Here is a 12,193-nt window from a genome sequence, read left to right as displayed (position 1 = left end):
TAGATACCAAAATACAAATTGCCTCTCTGGATGGTGGGGTCATTTGTTGTTTTAACTGTTTTTTGTTAAGGAGGGTTTTTATTTTTAAACATTAAAAAAAAAATTTCCTGCAGTAGATATGTATTGGTTTTATGACCAGAAAAATATTTAATAAACTCATAAATCCCATTTTGAGAACAACAAAGATAAATTGGGCTGTGACTGCTTTCCAAGATTTATTATGGAATTCTCTTACACTTACACTTCTCTTACATTTATGACCTGTGTTATCAAAACAATATAACAAAATAGTCTTCAGCATCAGTATCCTAGAAACTTCCAAGTGAAAGTGAAAGACTCTCATTCGTGTTCAACTCTTTGCAACCCCATGGACTGTATAGTCCATGGAATTCTCCAGGCCAGAATACTGGAGTGGGTAGCCTTTCCCTTCTCTAGGGGATCTTCCCAACCCAAGATGGCATTATTTTTTTAAAGAGAAGTAACCTTCAAATCTCCACCCAAGTTGCTACATTTCCTTTTTTTCCAGAACAAGAAGTATAAGTGCTGCTGAAAATGAGCAAAACTTGGAATGTTTTTTAGCAGGTAAAATGTTTGAGGTTGATCTATGTGTCCCAACACTAGGGACCCCAAAGATAAATTAATGAGTAACAATGCAAATTATATATGTACTAGGATGACATTAAAGAACAGCAGCAACAATAACCTCCCCTCCCCAACTATGTGGGACGTTTTATTGAGAACAAATGAAATTACTGAAGTGCTGATGCACTCAGAAATAGGCCTGGGATGATACACGTTGTAGTCTGATCAAGTGTTACCTGGGAGAGTGGGTGGAGGGAACAGCAGAAAACAGATACAGTTTTCGGGGAGGTGTGGGCAGGATAGGTTTATTTCTTTTTATTAAAAATCACTTCAAAACATTCAAAAAGAAATAAAAAAGAAAATTCAAGACATGCCTGTGCTTTCGAGCTCAAGGCAGAAACTAGATAGTAGGCTTTGCTTGTTTAAAATTAAATTCCTGAACTTTTCAGAAGGTCAGTGGTAATGATAAGAAAGTATTCTCCCTCTTGCTGTTTATTTTTGTAAATATGAAGATAGCAAGTGGGCCTTCCTGACCCTTACCTCAGCTAGTCCAACGACAGTCTCAAAGACATATACAGTTTTGCAGTGAGAAACTTGCACGGTTTTAAAGTGTAAGCAGGTAGAGATTCAGAGGGCCATTCCCTTAACCAACTAGCTCACCAAAGTCATGCTCAGAGCTGGGCACTGACAAAATTGTGACATGGAAAATGATTGTCTTCAATGATCAAGTCTTTGCACATAAACAGCCCCTCCTTGTTCCTGTCTCAGCCAGGCACACCCTTTCTCTCTTATAATGCCCTTCCCTTTCCTGTACCAAGAACCACTTTTAAAAGAGACTGAAACATATTTGCATGAATGTAGAAACAGTGACTCTTTAAAATGTTATTTTCCTAACCAGATTCGCTTTTCAACAGATTAACAAAGAAATAAAGCGCTGATGGTGGAATCGCCCACATCCATCAAAATTTGGGGGCAGAGTCAGCCACTGACTCTGCTTATACACCCACAGCATCCTCTGCAGTGGCCTAGGGCACGGCAGGCATTTTCAGACTTACAGATGATGGTATATGTCAGGATCCCGCTGGAGCCGGGTTTGGAATCCTATATACAGGTCGTCCCAGAGCAGACCATTCTTCACCACGTGTCTGATGACGTCAACCCGGCTCCGAATCTGAAACAGATACGGAACAACTAGCAGGGGCGCCCCAGCCAGCACAGAGCATTGGTATCAACCCCTTGTGTCCCTGAAAGAGGCAGCTGTCTATAAGGCAGGGCTCTGAGAAGTCAAGGAGAAGAGCCTACTGAAGTTGACATATCAGGCTGAGGTAGGTGGGGAGAGGACATCTGAGTGCAGCAGAAATTGAAGGAAGGAAAACAGGAAGTATATCCGGAGCTGGGGGAGCAGAGTAGGGCGGAGCAGAGTGACAGAGAGCACAGACAGAATCAGATTGCTGATTTGACCATGGCTCAAATCCATGGTCTAGCTGTGTGATCCTGGCCACCATTCTGTGCCTCAGTTTCCTCTTCTATAAAATGGAGATAATAGACCATCCCTCAAGGGACCGTGGTGAAGATTCACTGAGTCAATGTACATAAAATGTGTAAAACAAGGCCTGCCACTGAGCAAGAGTACCTTAATTCAGTGGCCAAGGCCCTTACCTTTCAAGAATCCCAACTCCTGACACAGGATCTGTTGACTAGTCAAAAGTGCCCAGGGTTAGGAGACAAGCAGAGATGGTTTTGAGTCTCAGCTCAGCACTTACTAATCATGTGACCTTAACCTTGCTAAGCCTCGGTCTCCTGTGTTACTGTTGTGAGAAAAAAAGAGATATTTATGAAATTAAAAAAAAAAAAAGCATGAAGTAGTGTGATGGGAAGTTACTAAGGTTGGACATGGTTTTAACACTTCATTAGCATACTTTTTCAGTATCCGGCATCACATTTTTTCTTCTGATAAATATGCTAATGCCAGTAGAGGCAACTTTATCATAAATGACAGAATGATCAGAAGACTGGTGTTTGGGTTTATTTCTCTTTCCCACACCATTTTGACAAAACAGTGACATCCACTGTGAACTGAGAAGGCAAACACAGGTCAAAGGATCTCTTATTTTGCCAACAGAGACTCCGAAACATGACTGTGCAGCTTGTCAAATTGAGGACTGCCCAGCTAAGGTGCAGTATCAAAATTGAATTCCTTGCAGTGGAGGAGAGAAGGTCTTTCATGATCTTTCAAACTAGAGACAAGCACGTGGAAGAATCAGGCAGGCTTTGAGAAATGTTTGGACTATAAAATGGAAAGGTCTTGGTGGTTTGATTAGATCTGGGGATGAGGAGAAAGGGAAAAGGTGAAAAGCTCGGCTTCTAGCTGGAGTCACTGGTGGGTTGGGGAGAGGGGGTGGAGGCACTAACATTGCCAATGATCAGACAGAAAACAAGAAAGAGCAGTTTTAAGAGAACAACGACGTGTTGAATTTTGAACAATGAGGTACAAGGATTTGGAAATCCAGGTGATATTATCCAGTAGGCAATTAACTCTAATGAATCCAAAGCTAGACAGTGTTGGTGGGAGCTGGGCAAAGTCTGGGCAGGACATACAGGTTTTTGGAGCCATTAGCAGAGAAGTGGTGGTAGCAAATGTGTTCACTCAGATACAGGCTTGAGAAGATGAGTGGGTTGAGCACAGAACCCTGATGGAAAACAGGAGATGTAAGTGGTGGCTGGAGAAAGAGACCCCCAAAGAATACAGAAGAAGAGAAGTTAGGAGGCCTAGTGTCACTGGTGCTGAGAAAGGACTTCTACTTCAAAATGATGGACAGATCCCATGCATAACCTGCCTTCCACCCACTTCTGGATGCAACTGAAGTTGGTGACAAAGCAACTGCACAGGTATGAGCCGCCACAATGAAGAAAAAGTGAAATGAATCATTGGCAGGAGATTTCAACTAATGAATGTGAACGTGGAAAGCAGCTAGGTGAGTGGCATTAAAGAACAGGCCAGAGGCTGCAGAATCCAGGAGAGTATGAGAAAGGACATTCGGATTTGGAATGAGAAGAGGTAGGTACTGTGGATAACAGCAGGGGCACAGAGCACAAAATTAGGTACATGAAACAGTGAGCACCCACTTCCCTAGGCTTACACATGGTTCCAGGACCAAATACCTTCAGACAGTTCTCTGACGAAATGGAATCAACTTTACAGGAAGAATGAAGGCAGGGAGTGTATTTGTGATGCCTTATCACAAATACAAGGACCTCCACATTTTGATATTTAGGAGCCCCTCAGCCTAATAGCTGGCTCCTCACCTTCATAAACTTAAATGAGTGCTCCCTTATCCACATACAATATAGGTTATAGTTCATAGCCTACTCCCTTTTAAAAAACCGAATTGGCCTTCCACATTTATAAATCTAGATATTTCACATGAAAATCCAGATATCCAAGTTTTCTGGAAAATGCAGAGGATCAGCTGGAGCTCAGTAGGGGCTCCTCCCTTCCCATGTTTTCCACTTGACCCAGTCCCCACTCAACTCCACCTAGTTAAAGATCTGCCTGGGGTCCATCTGTGAGCATTTAAACATGTAACCCCCACCTTCAAGTAAAGCCTGCTGGATAATAGGTCTTACCCATATACAGAGAGCCCTGAGTCAGCTTGAAAAGGTCTTTTTTTTTTTTTTTTTGGTAAATATAGACTAATCCCTTGATTCTTAAAAGTCACCACAGTGGAAGGAAGGTCAGCCTGGGATAAGCAGCAGTGCATGCAGCTAGAAGCCAAAGGAGCAATGCCTTCAGGCGTCCGTGGAAAGTGACTGCCACCCAGCATTATGTGTTCAGCAAGCTGTTGTGCAAAATCAGACAGGAAAATACTTAAAGGGTAGCTCCTGTGCAAACTTTCTTCAGCAGATACCTAAGCAGAAAATACCACAAAGGAGAAAAGCAAAGAAGTGAAGACATGGGTGGGGTCTAGAACAGGCTGAGGGAGGTCACAGGGTGACAGATTGGCAGCAGACCTAGAGAGGAGCCCATCCAGCCGAGAGCAGGAGCTCCTGAGAGTGCTAGGAGCCGGGCATCTAGGAAAGATGGAGAGTTGGCATGATAGAAAATACATTCATGTGTTTGAAAGGCAGTGAATGCCTCCCCTCCAAAAAAGGCAATATGAGAAGGCTCCAAGTGGCAAGAGATGGAGCTCTTCCAAGGATAACCTCCTTAAACAAACCTCAACATACAGAAATATCACTAATATCCTGAGATATAAAAGCACTTGAGTCAAAATAGGGACCACCATGTATGCGGCAGGCATGACGATTTGCCCCATGGTGTGGCAAGTCTGCTCATTTGTATTAAAGAGAGCTGTTGCTAGCTGTATTCAACAGAAGCAATGTGAAAAGCTGTAAAAACAAGCCTTTTTTTTTTTCAATGACGTATTTTAAGTGAACTTGTGATTTTAAAAATTCCAAGGAAAAATCTCCCTGATGGTTAACAGATACCTTAATTTATAAGTTTCGTAAGTTCAGATTTAAGAAGCAATGCAGTGGCTAAATACACAGACTCTGCAGTTAGACCCCTTGCTGCTAAAGCCTTCAGCAGGATTTACAAGCTGTATGACCTTGGGCAGATTATTGAACCTCTCAGCATGGCATTTTCCTCATCTGTAGGGGAGTATAGTAATATCGATTCATATCATGGTTGTTATATTAAATGACTTAATATTTATGAAGCTGTGTTATGTATGAGTTTGGTAAAAAAAAAAAAAGGCAATAAAATATCAGGTTCATTTTGCTTAAAATCGGTGTTTCATGTAGTGTTTTCCTATGTGTGAAAACTCAGTTTTTTAAAACCCCCAAAGCAGGCAGTAGATTATCGGTTTTACCAAAGTTTCAGCATAGGATTCTCTTCAACAGCAAGTACTAAACATAAAAATACAAATCCAATTATTAAAATGTAGTTTAAGAACAGGCCTATTATACAAAGGTACATCTGCTGCTGCTGCTAAGTCACTTCAGTCATGTCCGACTCTGTGCAACCCCATAGACGGCAGCCCACCAGGCTCCCCCGTCCCTGGGATTCTCCAGGCAAGAACACTGGAGTGGGTTGCCATTTCCTTCTCCAATGAATGAAAGTAAAAAGTGAAAGTGAAGGTAACTCTATAATTAAGGCATTACACATTTATATGGCACACGTTTAATATGCTTAAGGGCAGACTATACACCCTCCTAATTTATTTAGTGATTCTTACATGTACATAGAATTTAAAATTACAATCCATGCTCATATATATTATGTCATTTGACTATCATAAAAACATTATAAAGTACGAAGAAGCCCCACAGAAGGGGGAGAAAATAAAAAAAAAAAGACTTGAATGGGGATTCAAAGGCTCATAGTCAGTAATCCTAATCAGCAGGGGTAGGGAACCCATACCAGTCTTGACATTGTGTCCAAAGCCCCAGCTTTTAACATCATGCCTGACTTGGGCTAGGGATCTGCTAAAAGTTGGAACTCAAAATATGCGTTGGTTTATGTTGACAGTTTTCTGTAGAAAGCCACCAACAGGGTTTGTTTGCGGAAGGAGACATTGCTGGAGAAAAGGTAAAGGGGCAGACAAAGATCAATGCTTGCAGGTCTGCTAACAGCACAGGCGGGCCAGCTGTTTGGAAGGAAGCAGGTAGAAAAGCCAGTCTTTGCAAATGACTCAAAAAGAAGCAAGTATGGAGTTTAGTTAAAAATATTCTTTCAATACCGGCATATTAGTTGTGACAAATGTAGCATGTTAAAGTAGTATGTTAACATTCTCTGTAGTATCCCTGCGACTTTACTGTAAATCTAAAGTTACTCCAAATTTTTTTTGGAGTAAATTAAAAAATTTATTTAGGAAGGAAGGAAAGAAGGAAGGAAGGAGCATTTCCACTGGTGTTGCTGCTTACTTCCTCATATGGATGTTCCCGGCTTGGTCTTTCTTTTGGAAAGGATAAATCTAGAAAGTCAACCAAATAGTCATATCCTCCAGGAAAAGGGCTGAAGTCCTCATCTGTCTCAATCATCTGTGCAAATGACAACATGGTAAAGGGAAGAAGCATATCAATCTGGTTGTCAAGATCCTCAAAAAATTCTAGAATGTGCAAGCAAATGATAGCAATGAAGTGGAGTAAATATAAAAAGAGGCTTGCCTCTCTCTCTCCTGCTCTCCCTATCACTCTATGTGGCTCTCTAACTCTCTCTTCTCTTTCCTGAATTGAATTCTAATCCTACTCTTCTACACTAGCAAAACTGCTTCATGTCACTAACTTCATTCAAATTTACAGAGAAGGTTATCACTGTCTTAGATATATGTATAATTAGTATACTTAGTAATTAGTAAGTATAATTAGTAACGAGCTATCAAATACCACTGTAGTTTGCAGGCTAAAAGATAAATAAAACGTGGACTGTTTCTCACCATCACCTAGCATCCAAACATAAAGAGTGTCACTGAAAATTCCAAATATTTTCTCTTTTTCACGTTAATCACTCAACTGAAAATCTCATTTAGACCAAAGTTCGTCAGGTCTTCAGGTTTCAATTTTCTAAAAAAACTATTTGGGAGCTAATAGAGGCATCAATATTTCATTTTGCTAAGTGAGGACTTAAAACAAATTTTTACATCTACTATCCTTTTATTTCATTAAAGGAAGAATGCTTTCATGCCTCAAAAATAGAAAGGACTAATCTTGGAAGCCTGGCATGCTGCAGTCTATGGGGTCGCAAAGAGTTGGACACAATTTGGCAACTGAACAACAATCTTGGAATAATGACAATTCATCCCAAGAAAAGAGAGTTGACATCTTTGTAAGCATACTCACGTGCATACTCATACTTGTTTCATTACTGACCAGCAAAAAGTTTGCACAGCCTGGCACTGACTCCTGGGTAGGTTTTTAGGACTTACTGATTTTGAGAATGCTAAGTATTGTGTGCTACCAAGTATTAATGTTCAGGGGTTGAAAGGTAAACTTGAAACTAGTCCTCACCCCGAGGGTAACCAATCTTTGTTGCCAAGGGTATAATGTCGTCCATTTCCTGATGCGTTCCCTAAACTTTGCTCCCCATGCACAAATTCAGGCACTAAATATAAGTGGGATAAAATATACAGATAAGTGCTGCAGGGATTTCCAGCCCATTTCAGACCTCCTCTTTCTCTTTCACCCCCTGCTTTTTAGGACATATTTTGTTTTTGGATACATCCTCAGTTTTCTGGTGACCAGCTTACAGCATGAACCACTTGAGCCTATAAGCTCTGTGTGTACGTGTCACGGCTAATTTAAGTTCCAGGCTGACCCTGTGGTTGGTGCACCTCACTCCTTACCACCGCTGCAGATAAGAACTACCCACTTCCTGCTGCTACAAGATGTCACCTCTCTGGTGGGATCCACCTGCCAATTTCACAGTTGAAGTAGCTTTTTCCACCATACAACCAAAACACCGCAAAATATCGACAAAACAAAAGCAACTAACGCATGGTGATGGGAAGAAAAAGAATCCTCCCAAAGAGAAACTGAGCTGGACCTCAGAATGCTTCCTATGAAAACGTTTTCAAACAGGGATTGTTTAAGCACATTGTCCCATCGATTCTCTGTGAGGCAAATGGTAGGACTTAAAAAATGCTTATTGAGAAACAAATTGGAATACGAAGGGGTTTTCATATACTTCCGTAATACAGGAAAGCAAAGACAAATGGCACTTCATAAGCATACCCTGACCACCAGGTTATAATCCTTAAATCCAGCCCAGGTGAAGTACTCTTTTATCCAGGATGAGTGACGAAATATTTCATCTCCTACAGCAGCATTCAAGATTTTCAAATATGGTCCAAAGTCCCAGGAATCCTTGTAAATTTTAGTCCCCTCCGGAGGCTCAATGATGCCTTTGCTTAAAGACAAAAAGATGAGAGAAGAAGGAAAGAAGACAGCAATAAATAAGGAAGGAAGGCAAAAGTTAGCACTTCAATTTCAGCAGTCAATCAGAGGAGCAGCTTTTCGATCATTCAGGTGGTACACAGGGGTCCCACAGAAGTGCCTTGGGGGACACCTCCCCAGCCTTAACTAGAATAGCTCTTGTTAATTGTTTAGTGTGATGGCTCTCGAAGTCAATACATTTAAAGATAAAAGTCCTTGTCTTGAAAAAAAAAAGTTGGAAAGCCACTGATGTGGACCCTTTCAGCTCAAATCACTAAATTATGGGAATGTTAAATATAATATGGTCATGTTGATTTTGCAGAAGCCTGCTCACACCTGCCCTGCCCCCCCAGCTCCACTAGAATATAAGTTTGATGAGAGCAGCATCCGTGATTGGCACACAGAAAGTGTTAGTTGTGTCCACCTCTTTGCTACTCCATGGACTATAGCCTGCCAGGCTCCTCTGGCCATGGGATTTCCCAGGTAAGAATACTGGAGTGGATTGCCATTCCCTTCTCCAGGGGATCTTCCTGACCCAGGGATCGAACCCTGGTCTCCTGCTTTGCATGTAGATTCTTTATTGTCTGAGCCACCAAGGAAGCCCAGCCATAGAAGAGGTCCCACAAACATTTGTTAAACATAGGAATGTCTTTAGCCTGTCCTAGGGATATACCCAGAATTTTGTGTCTCTAATATACGGTCATCTTTCTGTACTAATCAAAGCTGACAGGGCAACTGTACCTGGAAACCCAGTCAGCAATATGGATGACAGTTCTCTGACATTCCTAAAGCTGTCCATCCAGTGTGAGGATGGATCATTGCATGGGACATGGAAACTCGAATCCTGGCAATAGAATAGAATGTGATCGGGATGAGGGAATGGTGATAAGGAAATGGGCACCTGGATGGTAGAGATTAGGCAACTCTGTGGCACTTCTCAAAACAACACTTTTAGTCCATTGTTTGACCACAGCTAGAGATGCACTGGTTTTGGTAATAAATTACTTGTCAAATCCTAAAGTTTCTAACTTTTAAATGAATCTCAAATTTGCTTCCTCAACTCCTTGCCTCATCTCAGTTTATAGCCTCACTAATCTCTTGCTAGCTAGAGCCTCAGCCTCCCAGTTGGCCTTCCTGATTCCAGTTCTTCCCACTGTGGCCTCCTCCCCCAGGAAATGCTCCTTTGCAAACTGAAATGGGTTTTTTAAAAAAAACAATGCAGTAATGTTCCTTCCTCACTTTATAACTTTCTCAAGCTCTCCTTACTCACAGGCAAGTTCCTTGGGCTGTTTTGCAAATTCTTTCTAGCCCTGGCCAGACACGGAATTCCTGTCTCACCCTTTCCTTCCCCTTTCACTTACCGCCCCTACACTGGGGTGGATTTGACTTCATGAGGGAAGGACCTCTTCACAGCCGTTTGTCTGTACCTACTATGATGCCATGTTTACAGAAGGAGCTCAGTAAGTCCTTTCTGAATGAATGGCATACTATTCACTTACTCAAAGAAAATATATTTACTAACACAACATTGTAAATCTACTATATTTCAATAAAAACATTTTTTTAGAAAACAAACAAAAAAACAAACTATCTGTATTCACCAAACTCATGACATTATTTGCACCTCCCTTCTCCAGCACGTGCCAGAACCTCGATCTCTCTCACTCTCTTAACTACTTTCTGAAACCTCCTCCTGATTTCTAAGGCACAAATGCTTTCCTGGACACATTTACTGTTCTCTCCTGCCCCCTCCTCCCCTCACAAGAAGGCAGAGTTAAGCACTGAGTCTCCCCATATCCCTTACTCTGTGTCTTACAATTGAGAATCCAACAATAATCAACCCTCTTGTTACCCAGGATGCTTTGGTGTAACTTGATGATACAAATGCAGATTCCTGGGCTCTGCCTCCTATCTACCCAATCAGAACCTTAGAGGGTGGAACCCAAGGAGCTGCAGTTATCCAAATGACTGGAGTTATTCTGATGTGCTTTCAAGTTTGAGAATTATTACCATAGAATACATCTGGGGAACTGGAGAGAGAGGATGGAGAATTCTGCAAATGCCAAAAGCCAGACTCTTGAATGCCCTGCTAAAACCTGAAATAATTAAAAACTTCTTTCACCCCTGATCTAGAGAATACAAACTGCTTTTACCCTTGAGATTCTGGGGAGATTCTAAGGAATTTTAAGCAGGGAAGGGGACAGAGTTTTACATTTAAAAAAAGTATCTTTGGCAGCAAGGCAGAGTAGGGGCTTTCAAATTCCTTGCCTGTGATCCCAGTAAGAATTCTATTTTACATCAGGACTCCCACATACCATGGGCACCTGTGAGACAAAAGTTTCCTGAAATAATACTATCCCTTGTTATGTGTATTTGGGCAATGTACTCAGGTCTATTTGATTTTACTCTATTACATTTTTAAAAAATCCTGGTTGTGGTCAATGCCATTGATTTTTCAACCCACCAGTGGATTGTGACCAGCATAGGATCAGGATGTGCTGAAGAATGGATCAGAGGAGAGGTTCAGGGGCCACTGCAGGAATCTAGGTGAAAAATTGTGAGAGGCTAAAGTCACAATGGAAGAACAAGAGTGATGGATTTGTAAGAGCTTTATGCAGCAGAATTGACTAGATGTGGCAACCAGTTGGGTATGGGAGGTTACAAAAGGTCATAATCAGCTGCCTGCACCACTCGTGCCAACTTTGCAAAGGTAAGGCCCAAGCGAGGGGTGTGTTTTTGGTGTGTCCAGATTTCCAACACATTTAGTCCATTTCTAAATAAAGGTGAGGAACTAACAGTTTCATTTGGCTCAAAACAAGTATTTGTAAGGGGCTTCCTAGTGGCACAGTGGTAAAGCATTCCCTGGGTTGGGAAGATCCCCTGGAGAAGGAACTAGCAACGCACTTCAGTATTCTTGCCTGGAAAATTCCATAGACAGAGGAACCTGACGGACTACAGTCCACGGTGCTGCAAAGAGTTAGATGTGACGGAGCAACTGAGCACACATGCAAGTATTTGAAAAATCTAGGCCTGAGACATCAAGGTTCCTGAACGGCACTCCCAGTGCGCTGTTTCTGTACAGTCTATGGAATTGGCAGTTGGGTAGACTGGTTCCAAATAGGAAAAGGAACATGTCAAGGCTGCATATTGTCACCCTGCTTATTTAACTTATATGCAGAGTACATCATGAGAAACGCTGGGCTGGAAGAAGCACAAGCTGGAATCAAGATTGCCGGGAGAAATATCAATAACCTCAGATATGCAGATGACACCACCCTTATGGCAGAAAGTGAAGAAGAACTAAAGAGCCTCTTGACGAGAGTGAAAAAGTTGGCTTAAAGCTCAACATTCAGAAAACTAAGATCATGGCATGTGGTCCCATCACTTCATGGCAAATAGATGGGGAAACAGTGGAAACAGTGTCAGACTTTATTTTTGGGGGCTCCAAAATCACTGCAGATGGTGACTGCAGCCATGAAATTAAAAGACGCTTACTCCTTGGAAGGAAAGTTATGACCAACCTAGATAGCATATTGAAAAGCAGAGACATTACTTTGCCAACAAAGGTCCGTCTAGTCAAGGCTATGGTTTTTCCAGTGGTCATGTATGGATGTGAGAGTTGGACTGTGAAGAAAGCTGAGCGCTGAAGAATTGATGCTTTTGAACTGTGGTGTTGGAG

The 12,193-nt window shown here is 41.7% G+C and overlaps 1 protein-coding gene across 5 annotated transcripts in view; it reads right to left on the bottom strand.

The window, feature by feature from the left end:
• Positions 1-12,193, bottom strand: part of LOC104991105 (cytidine monophosphate-N-acetylneuraminic acid hydroxylase) — a 295,241-nt gene that overhangs the window by 3,198 nt on the left and 279,850 nt on the right. For all 5 annotated transcript variants that reach the window (XM_010843456.1, XM_010843451.1, XM_010843454.1 and 2 more), the window contains 3 exons: positions 8,314-8,488; positions 6,508-6,624; positions 1,638-1,753 (listed from right to left, as the gene is read on the bottom strand). In XM_010843456.1, coding sequence (XP_010841758.1) covers positions 1,638-1,753; positions 6,508-6,624; positions 8,314-8,488 — 408 coding nt within the window. The remainder of the gene's footprint in view (positions 1-1,637; positions 1,754-6,507; positions 6,625-8,313; positions 8,489-12,193) is intronic.

This window comes from Bison bison, unplaced genomic scaffold (assembly GCF_000754665.1).
Source record: "Bison bison bison isolate TAMUID 2011002044 unplaced genomic scaffold, Bison_UMD1.0 scf7180017864182, whole genome shotgun sequence".
NCBI classification, from domain to species: domain Eukaryota; kingdom Metazoa; phylum Chordata; class Mammalia; order Artiodactyla; family Bovidae; genus Bison; species Bison bison.
Note: the sequence above shows the minus strand (reverse complement) of the source record. Positions and strands in the feature narration are given on the sequence as shown.